General features: G+C 44.8%; 1 protein-coding gene across 3 annotated transcripts in view; it reads right to left on the reverse strand.

The window, feature by feature from the left end:
* EFCAB11 (EF-hand calcium binding domain 11) overlaps positions 1-24119 on the reverse strand; it is a 169615-nt gene continuing 145496 nt past the window's right edge. The window contains exon 6 of one of the 3 annotated variants that reach the window (XM_061429683.1): positions 1-212. In XM_061429683.1, coding sequence (XP_061285667.1) covers positions 131-212 — 82 coding nt within the window. In that variant the 3' untranslated portion in view covers positions 1-130. Of the gene's footprint in view, positions 213-11688; positions 11941-23506; positions 23829-24119 lie in introns of those variants that run through there. The other 2 variants (XM_061429691.1, XM_061429688.1) reach the window with 2 other exon arrangements.

Below are 24119 nucleotides of genomic sequence, written 5' to 3' on the forward strand. Positions count from 1 at the left end.
TGAAGACCATATACAGAGTTTAATGGAAGGTATGCAGTATGACACCATCGCTAGGGTGGAATCTGACATCTCTTTACATCACCATCTATTCTGGTCTCCGCAGAAGTTGCATACAAGCAGCACACCGTAATTACGCTTGCTTTTGTCCAGAGTTCATGGCATATTCGAAGTCTTTAAAGCTGACATGACCATCTGAGTCTTGATCTACTTCCCTGGAAAATGAAACAGAAAGTGATTTACAGTGAGTTTCATCCTACTTCCACACTGCATTTCTCTATCTTATCTGCGGGAAGGCTGAGGTCAATGGCTATCCTTTTTTTTTTTCCTTGCATTGATAATACCTAAGGAGAGAAGGAAAGGAAAAAGTATTTATTAAAATCTACAGAAATGATATATTCAATACATTTAAAGGAATGTCACCAAATGCACAAGTTATATTTTTTATATTAAAAAAGGCAGGAGTGATGGTTTTTCTAGCCATCCTGCAAATTTTTTCTGTGATATGTCAATAAACATACATGCATCTGGCAACCAAAAAAGCAAGGCAGGAGGCTGCAAAGAAGAGGAGAGTTTATTTGGATTCTGGAAGAATTGCAATTCAGGAAATACAAACTTGGGTAACCCTGAAAGTGTCCTGAAGAAGAGATGAAAAGCCACAGGGTTGTTAAAAGCTGCCCGGTGACAACTGTGATTGACTCTGACTCAAGCCAGAAAGTATTTGTCCTTGAGGACTCACAAGTTGTTTCAGGGTAAGGGTCCAGTAAGTATCTTGAGTTTCTGGAAGGTGTTCTGGATGACAAAGGACCTTGATGTCCGTAAGTCACACTTCCTTACTGATCTCCTGGCCCCATGGCAGAGGGCTCTTAGCAACACCAACACCATTTTGATTTTTCCCATCATACATTGCACAACAGAAGTGTGGCGTAGACAATTAGGAGGTAAGAAAAACCTTTTGGGGGACTTATCTGGTGGTCAAGTGGCTGACTCCCTGCTCCCAGTGCAGGGGCCCTGGTCAGGGAACTAGATCCTAAATGCCAAAACTAAAAGACCCTGCATGCTACTGCTAAAAAAGATCATGCAGGCCACCGTTAAAAAAAAGAGATCTCACGCTTAACAAGGAAGATTCCACAGGCCGTAACTAAGACCTGAAGCAGCCAAATGAATAAATATTTTAAAAAAGGAAAAACATTTTGGGAGTAAATAACTATAGTGGCGGGCATCTTGCTTCGCACTGCCTTCATCTCACTGAATCTGTGCACAGACGCAGGATGGGCCCATTCTGCAGACACTGATGTTCAATGTGCTGGTAGGATCACTTGGTAACAGACATGAAACTCAAGTCAGGATGGTTAAATTCCCAAATGTGGGCTTTACACTCTATTCTACACATCTCTCTATGTAAATAGGATGTTCCAGATGGAAGTAGTTGTGTTGCAATTACCACACAGCTAACTCAAGCTCCAGAAGTTTTCACTGACTTCATTCGTGGCCTCGAAAGCTCTGTTAATTCCTCACAAACACCCGATAAGCTTTTCTGAATCCTAGGAAGAGAGGTGAAGGCGTGAGCCTCTGACTGGTCGGCTGAGGGTGTGGGTGGCCTCAGCTGGGTTGTGCCTTGTCCCTCCGGCCACTGAGACAGGGGCATAGCTCCTTTAAACAGGGAGCAGAGAAATGGTGCTCAGTCCCCCTAGTTAACATAACACACGGCAGAGGGAGAAAATCATGGTGTAACAATACGCTCAGCTGCTACCGGGAAAGCAGTGCTTACTTCAAGCATGTGTTTGAGGGGTAACTGTTGAGCTGTGGTCACAGCTCCTCTTTAGGGGGCAGTCTAAAACAATGCATTACATGCCTTATGTGGTGCTCCTGGGTTGGCGCAAACTATATTTTGTTGAAACAGCAAATGGTATCAACCAGGACAAAGGGCTTTTTAAAGCAAGGACTGGTCCAAGTAACCGAGCCACTAATCACTATAATAGTTTTAAAGCAGGCTTTTAAAATATTGAATTCTAAAATAAACTTTCTGAATATTTCATGCCAAAGTCTCTGAAGTCTATAACGGTATGGGATAGAGTGATAATAATTTTTCATTCTTTTGAAGTAAAGAAAAATCCCTACTTCTCTGCCCCAGGGCAAAACCATGTTGCAGTATGTTAGTGTAAAATGACTGCAGACTGTGGGGCCCATTATTCTTGCTACTTCTTTTGGTGAAATATACATGACAATTTCATGCTGTACAGGACCAAAAGCGGAATGTCGGATCTCTTCTAAGGGATTAGAAATAATCAGTATCACATGTTACTGACTACAGAGTATAAATCATCCCCTTTATTAAATTAGATAATTGAAGATTCTTTATATTGCCTAAGTATTTTTTCCCAAGGAATTGGATTAGATAAACGGCCTTTTTTCTTTCCACTCTGAACTGGGATGATTGAACTATAAATCTCATAGGGTGAGTTAAGTGGATAACTTAGAAAAGTAATATTTAGGATAAACTGTTTCTATATATATGTGTGTGTACATTTATTCACTTATTGAGATGCTGAATACTTGTAGAAAAGGAAACCCCTTCGCCTGATTCTCTCAGTAAATAACCTTTTTGTAATTGCATTAACTTTTTATTTTTCTTGCCGTCTTTGCCAAAGCTTCCCATCATAAAATGATTACGGTATAACCAAGAGGTATTAGAATGGGAAAGTTTATTCATAAAGCTTGGAGTGGCATTTTTATAATGAATGGAGGAACATCATGTTTATATTTAGAATGAGACATGGTAAAATACCATCTTCTGACTTCCCTTCCTCATCACATACGTATCACGGTCGTCTCAAGGAGAATGAAGAGGAAATTCACATTTCAGAGCTATACTTTTAAAAGCTAAAATACTGTTTTTCATTGCAGACGGCATTATTCCAAAGAAGGAAGCTCTCACAGCACCCACACTCAGATTGCTGTGTGATGGAAGAGCAGACGCGCTGGTGGGCGGAACCGGTGGTGCTGAGGAGACGAGGCCGATGTCATTATGCAGAAAGGTTCATGGCGTCTGTTTACACCGTTTAACCCTAAAAGGAGTACACTCTCCGTCTGAAACCAGAGTGTGCTGTCTTGGCGTCGCTGACACACATTCAGCACTGAAATATTCCACCTCCAACTAGAAATAAGCGCTGGGAAGGCAAGAACTTTCTCGTTTGCTGCAAGGTCCCCATCTCTTGGCCCACAGTCGGCAATGACTGTTTATAGAGTGAATGGATTTGTCGAATAAGTGAATCTGGGGAGACAGTGGACAACATTGTGGAATATCTACTGCCTCCCAGGAGGTTTGGGGGGATTAAAGAAAGTACGTCATCACTGTTTTTACAGAGTTGAAATCCTAGGCAGAGACATAACACTCTGATGGTGGCACCTAGGAGCCATCGCTCAGGGACCCATAAGGAATGGTCAGTTGTGGGCTCCATGCCCAACCACATTTTGTAAACGCACACCAGATGCAAGAGTCCAAGTGAGAGATAGACTCCAAAAACTGAGGTTGCCTAGACGAGCAGTGAATGGAAGGAACCCCTTGAGTGTCAGGCTGAACAATAAGAGACAAAGAGCGGGAAGCTGGAAACTGTAGCGAAACACTGGACACGTCTGCATCTGACCTGCCCTCCAGCTGAGCCCAAGCACTTGAAGCCACGTAAGTAACTGCTCTTTTACTGGACATAGGAATATATGTATATATATATATACACACACACACACACGAAATATAAGCCTGAACACACACACACACACCTCCCTGGTGGCTCAGTTGGTAAAGAATCCACCTGCAATGCAGGAGACCCTGATTCGATCCCTGAGTCGGGAAGATCTGCTGGAGAAGGGATAGGCTACCGGCTCCAGTATTCTTGGGCTTCCCTGGTGGCTCAACTGGTAAAGAACCTGCCTGCAATTCGGGAGACCTGGGTTCGATCCCTGGGTTGGGAAGATCCCCTGGAGAAGGGAAAGGCTACCTACTCCAGTATTCTGGCCTGGAGAATGCCATGGACTATACAGTCCATGGGGTTGCAAAGGGCTGGACATGACTGAGCAACCTTCACACACACACACACACATACACACACACACACAGGCTTATATTTCACAGCCGGCTTTTTAAAGGAATGAACAGTTTATAAAGATAGATGAGAGGAAAATAAATTGCCATGAACAACAGTAACTGCCTTCTAGACATGTAAAGCCAGTTAAAGACTTTTTGATTTGCTTGTTTCTGAGATGCAAAGGGAGAGCTGGAATTGATCTGGGGAGTAGGAACTCCAGAGGGTTGAACTGCTCTGTGTAACTCAGTATGAACATTTAAGGAACATCTGGGTGGAGGAGATGACAAGAAAGATAAGAGAGGGAATTCCCTGGTGGTCCAGTGGTTAAGACATCAACTTTCCACTTCAGGGGGCACAGGTTCGATTCCTGGTCAGGGAACTAAGAGCCCAAATGCCATGTGGTGAGGAGAAAAAAAGAGGAAAGATGCAAGAAGAAGGACCTCCTGACGGGTGGGGAGGAGGCTGGGATGCAATGAGAGGAGAAATGGCCCAAGAAAGGCCCCGTGCTCAAAAGGCCCTTAATTAACTGCTACGTTTATGTGGACTCTGAGGTTGTTTGTGTTGCATGTCATGACTTGTCTTTTATCTTCACCAAGGACTGTGACAGCCACACAGCCTGAGAGGGGATGGTGTGGTTGCAGTGTGTGCACCGAATCTGGCACAGAGGATGGAGTTCGGCGATGCGTTCAGTCTGAGTGGGTGCAGTAGAGAGCAGGAGAAGTCAGTGGGGGGTGGGAAGATGACCCATCAACTGAACGAGCTCAGAGAGAAATGAGAACTCAGAGCCACAGGCCTTCCAGAAACTTGCAAAACCTTATAAAGTGCTGTAACATTCCACAGGGAGTGGAATGGGAGTTCCAGGCAATCCTATCTGGACTTTGAAGGGCGGAGGACGCAGGGTGACCGCGCGATACACTGAGAACTTCAGGCAAGTCTACACTCTGTCCATTCAGCTGAATCCCAACAGTTTTCTTATCTGTTAAAATTCCAACATTTTTTGGACTTGTCAATAAGTGGTTGTAATTACTTCTATCAGCATAAGCTTTAGCATTTGTCTTTGTACATCCTGATTTGTTAAGCAAGATTCTCTCTCCTTTTTGGGATGTGGCGTGGACTTAGCCCAGACGAGATGTTTCCCTGTGATCTAAAGGCTAAGTGGTCCCCACCTTGAAGGAGCCAAGGTTTCACACTGTGAAATTTTTATTAAGCTCAGCTGTACTGCTGCTCTAACATTATATTCTAGAGAAAAACAGGTTGTTTTTAAACTTAAAAAAGACATAAACAGCAAATGTTTCTCACAAGTAGTACATGTTCCTTGTGCAACAATATTTATATCATACCAATTTCTTTTAAGGGGCTTCCCTGGTGGCTCAGAAGGTAAACAATTTGCTTGTAATGCAGGAGACCTGGGTTCAATCCCTGGGTCAGGAAGATCCCCTGGAGAAAGGAATAGCAACCCACGCCACTATTCTTGCCTGGAGAATTTCATGGACAGAGGAACCTGGCAGGCTACAGTCCATGGGGTCACAAAGAGTTGGACACAACTGAGAGGCTGACGCTTTTAACAATTTCTTGTAATGTTTTGAAAATACTTTTCATTGTAAAATAATTCACAAGTGCCCCATTGTTAGGTCTCCAAAGTCAGATTTCAAATCAGAGTACGTGCTTTTGCTAAAGTTACTTAAAAAAAAAAAAAGGAAGGAGAGAAACAAACAGGGAAGGAATTGAAACAATGGAACATTCTCTATTGAAATGATGTAAAGACTGTAAAAGTGATGTTTTTATGTGGAAAGAAGAATAAATACTATGTATATTATAACTGTAATCTCATAAACATTTATATTCATTTGGGCAGAAGTGGAAGATTATAAACTAAACACAAATTTGTTTTATGGGCTGTTTTGGATTAAAATATTCTTTAGTATTGATATCTTTTTCAACTGAAGGAGTATTTCCTTTCTTTTTGGTCTGAATTTTCTAAACAAGTGACCTTATTTCACAATGTCTAAATCTTCATTAGAGCAGGATTTCTCAATCTGGGTGCTGTTGACATTTGGGGCCGGATCACTCTCTGCCATGAGGGCTGTCAGGCCTGCGCACTGTAGGGTGTTTAGCAGCATCCCTGGTTTCTACCCATCTGATGCCAGGAGGACCCTTCCCCACAGGGACAGTCAAAACTGTCTCCAGATGTGGCCAGGTGTCTCCTGGGAAGGCTGCGGGACAAAACCATCCCTGGTTGAAAACCACAGAGCTAGAATACGTGAACCGTGAACTTCCAGATGTTCAAGCTGGTTTTAGAAAAGACAGAGGAACCAGAGATCAAATTGCCAACATGCGCTGGATCATAAAAAAGGTGAGAGAGTTCCAGAAAAGCATCTATTGCTGCTTTATTGACTATGCCAAAGCCTTTGACTGTGTGGATCACAAGAAACTGTGGAAAATTCTGAAAGAGATGGGAGTACCAGATCACCTGACCTGCCTCTTGAGAAACCTGTATGCAGGTCAGGAAGCAACAGTTAGAACTGGACATGGAACAACAGACTGGTTCCAAATAGGAAAAGGAGTACGTCAAGGCTGTGTATTGTCACCCTGCTTATTTAACCTATATGCAGAGTACATCATGAGAAACACTGGGCTGGATGAAGCACAAGCTGGAATCAAGATTGCCAGGAAAAATATCAATAACCTCAGATATGCAGATGACACCACCTTCAGAAAGTGAAGAACTAAAGAGCCTCTTGATGAAAGTGAAAGAGAAGAGTGAGAAAGTTGGCTTAAAGCTCAGCATTCAGAAAACGAAGATCATGGCATCTGGTCCCATCACTTCATGGGAAATAGATGGGGAAACAGTGGAAACAGTGGCTGACTTTATTTTTTTGGACTCCAAAATCACTGTAGCTGGTGAGTGCAGCCATGAAATTCAAAGACACTTACTTCTTGGAAGGAAAGTTATGATCAACCTAGATAGCATATTAAAAAGCAGAGACGTTACTTTGTCAACAAAGGTCCATCTAGTCAAAGCTATGTAGTCATGTATGGATGTGAGAGTTGGACTATATAGAAAGCTGAGCACCCAAGAATTGATGCTTTTGAACTGTGGTGTTGGAGAAGACTCTTGAGAGTCCCTTGGACTAAGGAGATCCAACCAGTCCGTCCTAAAGGAGATCAGCCCTGGGTGTTCATTGGAAGGACTGATGTTGAAGCTGAAGCTCCAATACTTTGGCCACCTGATATGAAGAGCTGACTCATTGGAAAAGACCCTGATGCTGGGAGGGATTGGGGGCAGGAGGAGAAAGGGACAACAGAGGATGAGATGGTTGGGCGGCATCACCGACTCGAAGGACATGAGTTTGAGTGAACTCTGGGAGTTGGTGATGGACAGGGAGGCCTGGTGTGCTGAGGTTTATGGGGTCGCAAAGAGTAGGACACGACTGAGCGACTAAACTGAAGTGAGAGGAGCCAGAGGTGGAGCCATTCTCTGGAACATTCCAGCTAAATCTACACTTACTAGAAAACTGCTTTAAAGACACCCCCAGGCCCCAAACAAGTGATTTCGGGGCAGGGGAGGCACCCGTGTTTCTTGGCTGGATTAAGCAGATAGTTGCCTCAATGCTCTGCCCCACCGACACCAAGGTTTTGGTGGAGCCCAGAGAAGACCTCTGGGGAGGCAAGCCCTCGGGGGTGCTAACAGAGCCAGCGGCGGGCACGTCTGTGTTCGCAGCGCACAGGCGGGCAGTCGCAGTTACTCTGAGTCACTGGGATAGTCACATGAGCATTGGAAGTTGACGCCCCATTTAGCTCACCTGAAACATGGATGAGAAATTTAACGTGGAGGCAAAGACTGAGATGAGAAAAGTTTTCTGAGTGGAACTTGAGGGGTGGGGGGAAAGGGAGAGAGGCCCTCTTTTTCTCTGATTCTTCACGGAGTAATTTAAAGGAAAAAGGTCAAAACTGCCGTTATGTTAGTGTCAGAGCTGTCATACTGACTGAACGGCGACAGCTAAACTGGCCCTCCAAGCCAGGAGCCCCTGCTGGGCGCGAGCGGACGGCCACTGAAGACCGGCGCTGCGCCCGGCCCTCCCGGCGCCCGCCGGTCCTCCCCGCCGGCGCGCTCGCCTCTTGTCGCTGAGAGGCCTGTGGGGCTCGGCGGCCGTTCAGTCGGCCAGGCGTTCGTTAATTCTACCTTGGTAAGACGTGTGTTAAGGGAAACCACTCAGACGCACAGAAAGCCGGAAGAAGCGGTTAGCCGCTTCCGGTCTTCGGCGGCTCCCTCCGCGGCTGTCTGGCGCCTTCACCTCAGCGAGCCCGCACGCCTTCCCGCCCCGCCTCTCTCGCCGCTCTCTTTTGCTGCAGCGCCTCCCACGTGCTTCCAGCCGCCCCCCGTGGCTCCAACCCGGGGCGGCCCTCGCCCACACAGTCGCGAGTATGAAAAGAGGCGTTAACGCCCCCAGCTGATTCTTGACCCGTGAGGGGACAGGTGTCAGTGGATAGTCACTTTTCTTTGGTCCTTCCGGGGTGGCTCTCTGGACTCAGGGAAGCCCTCCTTCACCTCAGGCTTGCCCTCACTCACCGGTCCACGCTTGCTCCCCGAGGCTGTACCCCAAACAAGCAACCTGCGCGAAGCCCTCATCTAAAGCTCTGCCTTCAGGAAGATCTCAGGCTGACATGGACGAAAGTTTGAGAGATGAAGTTCTCACGGGCATTTAAATTGCCATCAGCGGTAGCATGTCACAGCAGAGTCTCGTTCAGGTAACAGGGAACTCACTATTGAAACAGATCAGCTTCTTCTCTTCGGGAACTGACTTTCAGACCAAATTAAATATTGCCTTTCAGAAGAGCTCTGAAGTTTGAAGTTTCAAGCAATTGAAATGCCAAGGACAGCCAGAAAAAGAGAATCTTCTCTTCATTGTCTCATGTGCATGTCTTATTTACTACTATTTAGTCTGCCAACAATACATGGTATTTAGACTTTAGGTGAGTAGTTTAGTTCGTCTTCACTTTCTGCCATAAGGGTGGTATCATCTGCATATCTGAGGTTATTGATATTTCTCCCGGCAATCTTGATTCCAGCTTGTGTTTCTTCCAGTCCAGCGTTTCTCATGATGTACTCTGCATATAAGTTAAATAAACAGGGTGACAATATACAGCCTCGACGAACTCCTTTTCCTATTTGGAACCAGTCTGTTGTTCCTTGTCCACTTCTAACTGTTGCTTCCTGACCTGTATACAGGTTTCTCAAGAGGCAGGTCACGTGGTCTGGTATTCTCATCTCTTTCAGAATTTTCCACAGTTTCTTGTGATCCACACAGTCAAAGGCTTTGGCATAGTCCTTAAAGCAGCAATAGATGTTTTTCTGGAACTCTCTTCCTTTTTCCATGATCCACCCTTATGGCAGAAAGTGAAGAGGAACTAAAAAGAAAAAGCCTCTTGATGAAAGTGAAAGAGGAGAGTGAAAAAGTTGGCTTAAAGCTCAGCATTCAGAAAACTAAGATCATGGCATCCGGTCCCATCACTTCATGGGAAATAGATGGGGAAACAGTGTCAAACTTTATTTTGGGGGGCTCCAAAATCACTGCAGATGGAGATTTCAGCCATGAAATTAAAAGACGCTTACTCCTTGGAAGGAAAGTTATGACCAACCTAGATAGCATATTCAAAAGCAGAGACATGACTTTGCCAACAAAGGTCCGTCTAGTCAAGGCTATGGTTTTTCCAGTGGTCATGTATGGATGTGAAAGTTGGACTGAGAAGAAAGCTGAGCACCAAAGAATTTATGCTTTTGACCTGTGATATTGGAGAAGACTCTTGAGAGTCCCCTGGACTGCAAGGAGATCCAACCAGTCCATTCTAAAAGGAGATCAGTCCTGGGTGTTCTTCGGAAGGACTGATGCTAAAGCTGAAACTCCAGTACTTTGGCCACCTCATGCGAAGAGTTGACTCATTGGAAAAGACCCTGATGCTGGGAGGGATTGGGGGCAGGAAGAGAAGGGGACGACAGAGGATGAGATGGCTGGATGGCATCACCGACTCGATGGACATGAGTTTGGGTGAACTCCGGGAGCTGGTGATGGACAGGGAGGCCTGGCGTGCTGCGATTCATGGGGTCACAAAGAATCGGACACGATTGAGCATCTGAACTGAACTGAACTGAGGATCATGTATTCCTCAATATAAGAGTGTTCTTCTGCCTTCTGGACACAGAGGTATAGCTATGGACTGGTTGTGGGCAGGTGGTGGAATTGGCCACTTAGGATGAACTATGGAGGATAAAAGGCAGGCCAGGAAGAAAGGATGACACAAACCAGGCAAAACTCTGGCCTCCTTAGGACCAGGTTCTGCCTACTAGATGAGAGACACAGTGCATGCTGTTGGTTACCTCCCCATCACCTGTGCTACTCAGCTGTGTGGTTTGGGTGAATGGATCCCACCCCAAGTTCTGGAAGTGGGATCCCACTGGTTTAAGCCAACCAGTTTAATCCCACTCTCCTTACTATAGTGACTGGTTTGAGGGATCATTGGCTACTAAGGACATGACATTCCTCCTCTGACCACTGCTGATGGGTAAAGAGTTGTGTGCATATGTGCTCAGCAGTCAGTTGTGTCTGACTCTTTGTGACCCCATGGACTGTAGCCTGCCAGGCTCCTCTCTGCTCCTGGGGATTCTCCAGGCAAGAATACTGGAGTGGCTTGCCATTTCTTACTCCAGGGGATCTTCCTGACCCAGGGATTGAACATCTCGCGTCTCCTACACTGGCAGGTGGATTCTGGGTAAAGAGTTGGGTCAGTCATGATGAAGCCTGGGCATTTTGTTTGTCAGCTAAGAAGAAGCTGTCTCACTGGACAGCTGGGATGCAGAGATGACAGGACCTTACAGCAGTCGTTTTCCTGACACAAGAGTACAACTTTCATAACAGTTCTCTGAGTCACTGATCTAAAAATTTATGCTTCTGCTTTTCATGGTCAATTATCAGCCTGAAAGTGGTGCTACATACAGTGAAGGGAAGAGTCAGAAGAATTACAGAGTGAATTGGAGCCTAATCAACCAGGCCTGAAGCATGCCCAGTTTCAAAACTCTTAGTTACATGATCCAATAAATTCCCTGTGTTGTTAAAAGCAGTCTAAAAAGTATTTTCTGGTACGTGCAAATAAAAGCATCCTGACATGTCTGGTGTCCCACCTGAAATCTTTTCTGAACTTTGCAATATCTGGAACTTTGTAGCCATAGAGTAGACACTCATAAGTTCAATAGTTTTGAAATAATTATTCCATTTTGAAAGAAACCCTGAAATAACTCAGATTTTCCCTTTGGGTGCTATCTGAAGATGCTGGATTAGTCTCCATAATTCTGCATTCTAAAGAAGTTACTTTCTCACTGCAATCCCAACAAAAATCTTTGTTTACACTGCCTTAGCTGTGATTATGTGCTGAAGGAAGCTATTGATGTGACCAATATGGTTTTTTCCCAAACAGTGACAGAACAGATTCTACAGTCCAAGGGGAAAAAAAAGAAAAATGGATGGGAAATGCAGTCACAGCTGGCAAAAGTGATTAACCATAAATAATGACTCACTTTTTCCTATTTACTGGGTTTTTAAAACAAGGAGTCTTATTTAAAGCTAGAGGTATTTTAAAAGGAGGAAAGAATGTACTTTCAGAATGTCTGATTATTGACCACTTGTGCACATGTGGATAAATGCAGTCAGCATGTAGCCCAAAGTCTCATTTCTGGCAGAGTTTCATATCCCTTCTCCGTACGTGCTTGAGCAGAACCGCTAATACACAGTGACCTGATCTTTTTACTCAGTTTGCGTCTCTGGAAGAGAAGTTGTGATGGCAGGAAATAGCTTATGTCAGAGAGCTGTAGGGATAAAGAACAAAACCCAAGTGAGTCTCTCTGAACTAATAATAAAAAAATCTGGTTCCTATACTTTTGGGTCACTAGGTCCTCTGTTCCCCCCGCATGCCATATCTGTCTAAGAGGCCTGCTCTCAATACAGCAGGGAGCGGTGTGGTCCACCGGAAAAGGCCCAGGAGTGAGCTTTTGTCTCAGCGAGGCTGGGCGACCCTGGGCAAGTGTCTCAGCTGCTGTGAATTCCAGGCTTCTCGCTGGTCAAGCCGAATGGCTGGGCTATGATTGCTAAGCTGATACAGCTCTACATTGTGATCAATCTATGCTGGATCTCAATCTACTACTAGTGTATTTGTACCAAAAGTCTAAAATGGCAAGCCAACCCCCAACCAGCCATTTTTAGCTTTTAAAAAGTAGTTTTGAGTCTTCAACCCTGCAGACAGGTGTAAAGATCCATAAACATATATAAATAAAAATAGGAAAAAAAATGATCCTGCCTTCAACAGTGTGAAACATGAATGGAGAGAAAGCCATTTCTATTTCAAATATATAATCACTTCAGCTGAGATATCTAGTATCATCGTGAACTTGATTATGAGATAAAAGAAGTGGGCCAGAGATGGCAATCATTTAATCTCTTAAGAACAGCTCTTCTGAAGAGCTTTTCACACTATGCTCCATAGACTTCTAGCAGGTTATGATCTGGCTAGAAAGAAAGCATAATGATGAGGAAAATTATGTTTTCAATAACACATGCTTTTACAGTACAAGTCCTTCCACAAAGGAGGCAATAAAATGAACTCTGACCACTTTAACAGATGGCGTAATGGCTCTGTGCACAGATGTGGCCTCTCTGAAAACAACAAGTTCATAGCCTTGATTGGAGGTTTAGGAATGAGCTGAACTTTCAAGTGTGATGTAGGAAAGATTACATACTTCCAGACAAGAAAGCTGAGTATTAGTGGGTTCAGATGCTTGGAGAGATGGGCTAAAAGAATAAAGCTTAATGAGCTTCATTTTGCTAATGCAACAAATAGAGTTGAAGATGAAATATGAACTCTAAACATCGAGCCATTTATAAATGCCCTGCTGATAATGCTGTTAGCCCCTGTCGGACAGGGAAGCTTGCTTTTTCAAAAGCATACTTCCTCGGAGTCAGAAAACACCAATTGTCAGGTGATGCTTATTTCCCCCAGTAGTATGACGTTTTTGAGTGGAATATATCTTTCATAATACATTTAGGGGGACTGTGGAATTTTTTGTTTACTTATTTGTGCTTTCCTTTTTTAAGGAAGACAGATAAATTGAATCTAAAGTTTATCTGGATAAAGAAATATGCCAGGAGAATTTTTTTTCCAAAAAATAATAATGATATCAAAACAAAATATAAAGCCTCAGTGTGCTTATGGCCCAGGAATTAATGAATGAGAATGGCATCCAGATACACATACATACACACACATACATGGGAATTCAGCAGTGATCAAAAGAGGCATTTCAAGTTGGTGGGGATAAAACAAATTGGTAGGAAAAGGAGCTGGGATCACTGACCCTCTGTTTATCCACTTTGGGATGGCTGGAGTCTGTTTCCATGGCAGAGTCTGCTATGTGTTCAACAAAACTTGTTTCCTTTTCTTCCTGAGAACATAGCTAAGCCACATTTTCCAGCCTCCCTTGCAATTAGATGCCACTGGGAGTTCTGGCAACAGAATGATAATAATATAATAATATAGAAAGAAAGAATATCCATTGTTCCTTCTAATTAAAAGCCCTCGCATTTCAAAGGAGTGAACAGGACCTGACAGTCACCCCAGGGACTGTGGCATGGCCAAATCCTGAAACATACTCTCATCCTGTGTTAGCAGAGACGCACCAGTAATCCAAGGGATTAATTCTATATATTAATAACTTGGTTATAGGAACATTGTTTGAAAATCCTATCAAGTCATTTTTCTCACTAAATGAAGAGTACAGGAATTTATAAAAATTAAGATTTTTAACTGTTCACACTCCAGTTTTAAATAATCCATTTGGGAAAAATAAGATTTCACTTCTCAGGCCACTTTTCAGTGATGTGTGTCGCTGAGCCAATGGAAAACCTGGCCTTACTTCTGCATAATTATAATAAATTATTGATGGCTTTGTTTACAACATACTCTCAGCATGTAAAAACTCTGGGTCTGTGGACAATAATAAGCAACATTAAAAAAATGAAACATTTCATAATGAAACAATTCCCTCAGGTTATCAGAAGAACCCTGTTCTTCAAAGGCCACTTGTAACAGCAGAGGCACACCAAATGGAATGAACACGAGGGCTTTTCCTATGAGAATTTCAGCCGAAAGAGATGAAGGTTCAGAGGGCACATGGCAAAGGTTTAGAAAATTGGGAAATGCAAAGAGAATGAACATGGCCAAATCAATCAAATGCTGGGCTAAGATCAAGGGGCCCCCAAATCCAAGCGCAGAGAGAGCACTTGAGCACTGAAACCTGCTAGCAGACAGGACTTCTTTCTTTCCCTGAAAGACTAGCTCCCAAGGTTAGTATGAGGATGGGGGAAGAAGAAGGGATGCCCCTCTTCCCCCAGCCTTAATGAGGTCCCACAAAGTGCACAACCCTCTTGTCCTGCTAGACCTCTCCCCACCTGCCCAGGACTGACAATCCACTCTCCAGGGGGTGACCACAGTGCCGGAAGCTGGCATAACATTTGCCTTCCAGAGTGGGTGGGAGGGCCAGTGAGAGTCTTCAAAGGTTTTAGGCTGAGAACACAAGCTGGCTCATGGTGGGGTTTCAGTAATGTGTAAATCACATTAGGAGTGTGTGTGTGTGTGTGTGTGTGTGTGTGTGTGTGTGTGTGGTGGTTGCGGTGGGGCTCTTCTAGCCTTAGGAAGAAACTGGACTCGCCCATAAACGGCCCCAGCAATACAGATTTCAGGGATTCAAATTACTGGCCCCATCCAGTGTGACATTTTCCTCCCATTATCCAGTCTCTCCTGCCTCCAGGCAGGGCCACATCATTGATTATGGAGTATTCCAGCCACTAAAAAAGATCCCGACGATCATTAAAGACATTAAGTGCTGATCGGTGCTGGCGGAGTGAGTTAAAAGGTTCGTGCCCTTCTAGTAACAACTCCACGGGGCTATTTCAGGATATTTATTAAACAAATTAAGTATTTACATTATGCTCCAGCACAGAGGCAGAGTCACTGAGTGCCTCTGAGTGCCACAAGAAGATGAAACCAAGAGAAGTTATGTTGGGGAAACTGTTTTTCCAGTTTCCTAGAATTGGGGGCTGAGGACACACTGACTTTGGGGAACAAGTCTGCGTTAGGCAGGCATCAGCGGTGTCCCTGTGCCCACCTGCACACAACTTTTTTATGTACCTGAACCAAGGGACCAGGAAAAATTCATCACGATCCCAGGTGTTTTCCTTCCGGGTACACAGTCTATGTCTTAGAAAGTGGTGATTAAGGACTAGAAAAAGGGGCTTAGTAAAGAATATCTCAGTTAGTAAAGAATCCACCTGCAATGCAGGAGACCTGGGTTTAATCCCTGGGTTGGGAAGATCCCCTGGAGAAGGGAAAGGCCACCCACTCCAGTATTCTGGCCTGGAGAATTCCATGGACTTCACCCCATAGTCCATGGGGTGGCAAAGCGTTGGATACGACTGAGCGACTTTCACTTTCACTTTCAAGGACTAGAAAGACAATTAAGGAAATCTTCAAAGCCTGAATGAAATGGGTCTACTCCTACAATCCGCCCCCCCAAATTAAAAATTGTAATGCCATAATGATGATGAACCTAATCTGAAAGTATTTTCTTGGCCTATGGTGCTATGGTTTCCTGTGGTAAAGGAATCCATGTTTTTCAAACACAGTGACAGTCCATGAATGTTAGGCCCTCTGCATTATATCAGGATTGGTTTTCCTCCTGACTTGACTGGAAACTTGCAGTCTTTACATTTTATCACATTTTTATTACATTGATTCGGCCACACTGGCATTCAAGGAACAAGTGCGGTATTGAACATGTGCATAGGAAAGTTTATTACATTTGACTCGGCACACACTGGCATCCAAGGAACAAGTGCGGTATTGAACATGTGAATAGGAAAGTTTGGAAACGGGAGAAAAGCAGTATCACTCACTCTCTAATAGTCTTAAAGCAATTACTGTGATCACTGTGGCACTTTGCTTTCTGATTAGGGTAAGAAATTCTGTATCCTGCTAATTTAAATGTACTAGAAACATTTACCCCCCATCATTATAGTCTTGATTATTTCCACTTTAATGGCTGTATATGATTTCATCCTCTGGAGTAGCAAACGGCAACCCACTCTAGTATTCTTGCCTGAACACTCTGTGGACAGAGGGGTCTGGCAGGTACGGTCCATGGAGGCGTGAGAAGTGGTACACCACTGAGCAACTGAGTACATGTGGCATTACCAAATGGATCTATAATAATTTGCATGTCTGCTGGACTTTGGAAATGCCCTGGTCTTTCTGCTTTTATATTTGTGCCAGTGAACACATCATTAAAAACCTTTTCTCTTAGAAATAGATTCTTGAGGACTTCCCTGGTGGTGCAGTGGATGAGAATCTGCCTGCCAGTGCAGGGGACAGGGGTTCAGTCTCTGGTTTGGGAAGATTCCACGTGCCACAGAGCAGCCAGGCCCACGTGATGCAACTCCTGAAGCCTGCGTGCCCTGGAGCCCATGCTCCGCAACTGGAGAGTAGTCCCTGCTCGCTGTGCCTCGAGAAAGCTCACATAAAGCAAGCAAGACCCAGCACAGCCCAAAATAGATACATAATAAAATAAAATTTTAAAAAGTATATTAAAAAGTAGATCCTTGAGTTCATTTATTTATTCATCAGATACACCCTAAAAGCCACTATGAACCAGGAGCATTAGGTGCTGAAGATGTAGGGGTGAGCCAGAGAGAAACAGAGTCCCTTGCAGCTTTTAGTCCAGACAGGGAGGGAATTAAATAATTAAACAAGAAAGTGGAACCACCAGTGTGCTAAGTGTCTTGTGCTCTGTGTGCTGTGCTTAGTCGCTCAGTCGTGTCTGACTCTTTGCGACCTCCGTGGACTGCAGCCCGCCAGGCTCCCCTGTTCATGGGAATTTTCCAGGCAAGAATACTGGCGTGGGTTGCCATGCCCTCCTCCAGGGGATCTTCCCAACCCAGGGATTGAACCCAGGTTTCCTGCATTGCAGGCAGATTCCTTACCATCTGGGCCACCAGGGAAGCTGAGCACCTCAGGAGAGAGACAGAAGGCGCCATGAGAGGGCAGGATAGAGGAGCCGGGTGCGGAGGTCAGGGAAGTGGTACCTGAGGAAGCGGATGGGGTTGAGATCGGAGTTAAGAGTTAACAGGGAGGTACAGGGCAGGGAAGAGCTGTCCAGCAGAGAGGACAGCATGTGCAAGGGTCTCGAGGCAAGAGACAGCAAGTACATTCAAGGAACTGGACGAAGCTGTGCGGCCAGAGTACACAGGATGAGCATGGAGCCCAGTGATCCTGCAGGGTGACTGAGATCGCTCAGGGCCTGGTGGGCCACTTAAGGACTCCGGCTGTAATCCAAAGGGCTATAGGAAGTTGCTGAACTGCTTCAGGGAGAGGGCTAATGTGCTTAAATCAACACTTTGAAAGTGCATCCTTGCTGAGGTGGGCAGACTAATGGCCCTCCAAAGATGTCCATGTCTGAATCCCTGAAACGTGCAGTTATGTTCCATGGGAAAGCTGGGAGAGGGTTGTATTGAGAGACAGAATTAAGGTCATTGACCTTACAACGGGAGGTTATTCCTAGACTATCCAGGTGGGCCCCATGTAATCTCAAGGGTCCTTAAAGGTGGAAGAGGGAAGGAGGAGGCTCAGTAAAGAGTCAGAGAGAGACTGGAAGATGCTAAGCTGCTGGCTTTGGACATGGAGGAAGGTACCATGAGCCAAGGAACGCAGGTGGCCTGCAGAAGCTGGAAATGACTCTTTCCCTAGAGCCTCTGGGTGCAGTGTGGTTCTGCTGACACCTTGATTTTGGCCCAGCGAGGCCCATTTTGGATTTCTGGCCTCCAGAACAGAACGCTGACAAACGTGTGCTAAGTCACTACGGCTGGGGTGATTGGTTACCGTAGTTGTAGGAGATTAATACGAGGGAGGAGAGCGCGAGTTTGGCTTTGGACAGTTAAGTTCTGGATGTCCTCCGCGAAAAGAGTATGGAAATTTGCGAGTATTCATCTGTTAGCTACTTTTCTAATACGTTGTTGTTTAGTTGCTAGGTCCTGTCCGACTCTTTGTGACCCTGTGGACTGTAGCCCGCCAGTCTTCTCTGTCCATGGGATCTCCCAGGCAAGAATACTGGAGAGGTTGCCGCTTCCTTCTCCAGGGGAGATTCCCGATCCAGGGATCAAACCTTCGTCTCCTACCTTGGCAGGCAGATTCTTTACCACTGAGCCACCAGGGAAGCCCTTCGCTAATAAGTGACATGGTAATTTTTTTGGCCACACCCACAGAATATGGGATCTTAGTTCCTCAACCACGGATAGAACCTACGTCCCCTGCATTGGGAGCATGGAGTCCTAATCACTGGACTGCCAAGGACGTCCCATCAGTTACATGATTTTTAAATAAATCTGACTTTTCAGGATTCCAGTTTTATGTTACATTTAGAGTCAGTTCTACTTCTAAATCTCTGAGTGTATAAGCTTGAAAAGAAACAAATATATTTTCCCCTTAGATTCTTGTCAGTACTTGGCAATCATTGGGGGAAAAGTGATATTAAAAACACTGGATCTAAACTAAAGGGGGAAAAGATTCCATTAAAAAGGTAGCACATATATAAAATTATCTTAAAATACTTTAATAAAAAATGTGTTGAATTTATATAAAGAAAACAACAAAATTCCACTGAGACATATAAAAGGATATTTTTAAATGTCCATATGTGTATTTCTGGATGGGAAGACGAACACTGTAAAGATGCCAAATTCTTCCCAATTAATTTATAGATTGAATGCAATTTTTATCAAAACCCCAAAGGGAGGTTTTTGGAACTCCACAAAAATGATTCTACCATTCATCTGGAAAATAAATAGGCAGGAAGAGCCAAGAACAATGTGAAAACAAGAAATACCAGGTTTCAGAACATATCAGAAGAACTGTGGTCGGGGGAGTGTTCCTGGTGTTAGAATGTGGGGAGAGAGAGGATCACAGCCTGGAAAGATCCCCTAGTATGTAAAAGAACTCAATACAGAATGTGATAATCGAGGCATTTTATATCAACGGAGAATATCTATTATAACCAATGATAAAGGGGAAACTGGCAAGCAAATTAGAAGCACAAATGTTTATGCTAAATACACAACGAAATCCCAAAGCACTGAACAATCTGAAAATTCAAACCAACCGAGAAAATGGAAGTGGAGATTAACCTGGTCTCTACATGCAGGAAACTTTCTCAGTATAAAAACACTGGGAAACATTGTGAAGAAAAAGACCACGAGTTTGAATACATGAAAACTTAAAATTTTGTGGATCAAAAAATCATTATAGAAATTAAAGGAAAACAGCACACTGGGAAAATAGCTGTGATAAAAATGGAAATGGGTAAATATTCTCATAAAGAAGAGAAAATAGTCAAATGACACGGATAGATAATTCACAGAAGGGGGAATAGAAAGAGCTAATCAACATGCGAAAACGTTCAATATTACTAGCAATCAGGGAAACACAAAAATGAGATACTGTTTTCATCTATTAGCTTATCAAAGATTTGAAAAATAAATAGCATTCAGTCATCAGTGAGAGCACAGAGGGCGGATGCTGAAAGAGGCTGTGTCGTTTTCAATGAGGCAATTTAGTAAGAAGAGCCAGGAGTCCTAAAAGTGAAAAAAACCAAGTTCATACTCTCCAGTATGGTCTTCCCCAAACTCTCTGAAGGAAGTCACAGCGTGAACACATACGCTGATTGTGGGGCTATTTGTGGGGCTTCCCAGGCAGCACTAGTGGTAAAGAACCCCCTGCCAGCACAGGAGACAAGCAGACGTGGTCTGCTCCCTGGGCCAGAAGACGGGCATGACAGCCCACTCCAGTATTCTCGCCTGGAAAACCCCCCGGACAGGGGAGCCTGTCGGGCTACAGTCCACGGGGCCATAAAGAGTCGGACAGGACTGAAGCGACTTCCCAGGCAGGCAGGGCTGTTTAGAAACTGAAAACAGCAAAATGGTTGAAAAGCGTGGGGCCTAAAATTCATTTATTTTAACAAAAATGTGGAGAGCAACAAAAAAGACTACATACTAAAATATTAACAACAGTTGTTCCTGATTTGCTAGGAATGTGGTTGGTTTCTATTCTCTTTTTCTTATCTTTTTCCATTTTGGAAATAACTGTACAAGGAGTATTTGTTACTTTTGCAATCAGATCTCTTCCCCCACCAAACACATGCACAAGACCGCTTTCCCCAATCACACACACACACACGCAAATGCCCTAGCTGTCGCACACACACACACATGCCCAAGCCCTCAGGGCACACACACACAGACACACACACAAATGCCTGAGCCATCAGCACACACACACACACACACACACACACACACGCCTGAGCCCTCAGTGCACACACACACACACGCAAATGCCTGAGACATGAGCACACACACATGTGCACACACACACACACGTGAGCCCTCAGTGCGCACACACACACACGCAAATGCCTGAGACATGAACACACACACATGTGCACACACACACACACACACATGTGAGCCCTCAGCGCGCACACACACACACACGCAAATGCCCAAACTGTCAGCGCACACACACACACACACACACACAGACACACACACGCGAGAGCCCTCAGTGCACACACAAACACCTCTTCTCTACTTTGCCAGCTTCCCACTGCTCGCAATCATTAGCTAAGGGAAAATTCATGGTTGATAAAATCATCCTGTGAGTGATGGCCAACAAAGGAAAAACACTGATGAGCACTTGGAGGGCTTAGGTGACGAGTGCACAAGAAAGGGAGGAAAGCAACGATGTTCGGGACAGCACTGGGGGAGGGACCCGCGTGCTCGGAGGCGACCCGCAGTCTGCGGCCGGCACGTGTCCCTCCGGGTTTTCCTTCTGTGACTGCGTGGGCTGACTGTTCAGCGCACTTGACACTCTTTACAACAAATACATCCCCAGACGGAAGTCTTCCTGAAATCAGCTCCCAGCTGGGAAGGAAAACAAAACAGAACCTTTTCTTAGTTTGAGTCAAACCCTAGGCACAGGGAGGAAGCGAGCCTGAACTCGGCGCTTGGCCTTCTCGCCTCTGGGGCGACGCACGCCTGCCCGGGGAGCCGGGCTGCGCTGAGGACTCAGACCTGACCCTGTCCGCGCCGCTTGCTCCGGGCCCCGGGGGAGACCGGGCCTGACCTGCCCGCGGTGCATCCCGGTTCCACCCTCCGCCCAGAGTAAGAGCACGGAGGCATGCTTTTCCTTTCCGAGACTGTAGAAATCGCTCAGCTCACTCTTTCCATTTCATGGAGGAGGAAAGTGAGGCTCAGAAGCGCCATTCAGCTTTCCTAAACTTACACATCCAGCTGGCAACAAAAGCAGATCAGAAACCCGAGTCCCTTGATACACAGCACAGTCCTGCGCGCAGCTAATGGTAATTCTGGGCTTTCTGCGACCAGGAACACCTTTGTCAGAAATCCACGTGGCTCCTACTTTCGTTGTTTAGTGGCTAAGTCCTGTAGGACGCTTTTGCGACCCCATAGACTGGAGCCCATCAGGCTCCTCTGTCCACGGGAATTCCCAGCAAGAATACTGGAGCAGGTTGCCATTTCCTTCTCCAGGGGATCTTCCTGACCCAGGGATAGAATCCATGTCTCCTGCGTTGGTAGGCGTTTCTTTACTGATGAGCCACCAGGGAAGAGAGGTTGTATTTTACACAGAAAGAACACCAGCAGCTCAAAGCTCCCTACGCCCTGCATGTAGTACCAGGAACCAGGCTCTGGGAGTTCTGTTTCCAACTTCTTGATGACTCTCACTTTATGTGTGGACATGGGATAAACTCTGGGATGAGGATCCTTTGTTGTGCAATCAGCCAAGCTGTTCACAGCCGTGCAGAATTACTGGCTGAGCAAGACCTGGGCCTGGAATGCCCTAGACCATGACATCACACTGAGTGTCCTCCCCAGAGCTCCAGAGAACATTCCAATAATTTGGGGCTGGGAAAAGAAAGCACAAAAACATTTCAAAATATTAGTGCTTCAAAATTACGTAGTGCACAGTTGAAAATTTTCCATTGAAGTTCTTAATTACGTTTTTCTGTCACAAATGCCAGGTTGTCCTTAAGAAAAGAGCCCTTAGCAAAATTTGAGTTTAAGAGAAGCACTGGCATCAAAATTAGAGGAATTCCATCATAAAATGTTTTTTAATTAATGCTACATCAGATCAGATCAGTTGCTCAGTCGTGTCCGACTCTTTGCGACCCCATGAATCGCAGCATTCCAGGCCTCCCTGTCCATCACCAACTCCTGGAGTTCACCGAGACTCACGTCCATCGAGTCAGTAATACCATCCAGCCATCTCATCCTCTGTCATCCCCTTCTCCTCCTGCCCCCAATCCCTCCCAGCATCAGAGTCTTTTCCAGTGAGTCAACTCTTCACATGAGGTGGCCAAAGTACTGGAGTTTCAGCTTTAGCATCATTCCTTCCAAGGAAATCCCAGGGCTGATCTCCTTCAGAATGGACTGGTTGGATCTCCTTGCAGTCCAAGGGACTCTCAAGAGTCTTCTCCAACACCACAGTTCAAAAGCATCAATTCTTCAGCACTCAGCCTTCTTCTCAGTCCAACTTTCACATCCATACATGACCACTGGAAAAACCATAGCCTTGACTAGACGAACCTTTGTTGGCAAAGTAATGTCTCTGCTTTTCAATATGCTATCTAGGTTGGTCTTAACTTTCCTTCCAAGGAGTAAGCGTCTTTTAATTTCATGGCTGCGGTCACCATCTGTAGTGATTTTGGAGCCCAGAAAAATAAAGTCTGACACTGTTTCCACTGTTTCCCCATCTATTTCCCATGAAGTGGTGGGACTGGATGCCATGATCTTCATTTTCTGAATGTTGAGCTTTAAGCCAACTTTTTCACTCTCTACTTTCACTTTCATCAAGAGGCTTTTGAGTTCCTCTTCACTTTCTGCCATAAGGGTGGTGTCATCTGCATATCTGAGGTTATTGATATTTCTCCTGGCAATCTTGATTCCAGTTTGTGTTTCTTCCAGTCCAGCGTTTCTCATGATGTACTCTGCATATAAGTTAAATAAGCAGAGTGACAATATACAGCCTTGACGAACTCCTTTTCCTATTTGGAACCAGTCTGTTGTTCCATGTCCAGTTCTAACTGTTGCTGCCTGACCTGCATACAGATTTCTCAAGAGGCAGGTCAGGTGGTCTGGTATTCCCATCTCTTTCAGAATTTTCCACAGTTTATTGTGATCCACACAGTCAAAGGCTTTGGCATAGTCAATAAAGCAGAAATAGATGTTTTTCTGGAACTCTCTTGCTTTTTCTATGATCCGGCGGATGTTAGCAATTTGATCTCTGGTTCCTCTGCCTTTTCTAAAACCAGCTTGAACATCTTGAGTTTTGAGCACTGGTGAGGAAGTGAATGATTAGAGGCGAGTGAGTGCTCCTGGAGCGTCCTGGAGATTAGAGTTTTGGTCGATCTGACAGAGCATCTAACTGGAAGAGTAAAAGGTGGTGAGGACCAAGGGGAAAGTCGAATGAGCAGATCAGAGACAGCGTCGAGGCCAGCGGAGAAGGTGAGCGGTACAGGAGCCTGAGCCACAAGACGAGTGAGCGCGAAAGCCTCCTCAGAGCTCAGAGCCAAGGATGAAAAACCTGCGAAGCAAAATGGAAAGTAACCAAAAACGAAATACATTCTTCTCATAATATTAACTTACTCGTCATATACTTTGCTGACACTCAGTATATTAGAAGACTTCAAGAAAAATTTATAAAATATAACATACATGCTTGACTTTGGATTTGTGAAAACTAGACAAAAGCCTTAATAATATTGTTCTTAGTGGATATATAGATATTAGTGGCATGTTTCCTAAAAGCAATCAAAACAAAGGTACTCTTCATCACACACATTATTTAATAAACTATTAGAGGGTCTTGCCATGG

The sequence above is a fragment of the Bos javanicus genome, chromosome 10 (genome assembly GCF_032452875.1).
Source record: "Bos javanicus breed banteng chromosome 10, ARS-OSU_banteng_1.0, whole genome shotgun sequence".
Classification (NCBI taxonomy): domain Eukaryota; kingdom Metazoa; phylum Chordata; class Mammalia; order Artiodactyla; family Bovidae; genus Bos; species Bos javanicus.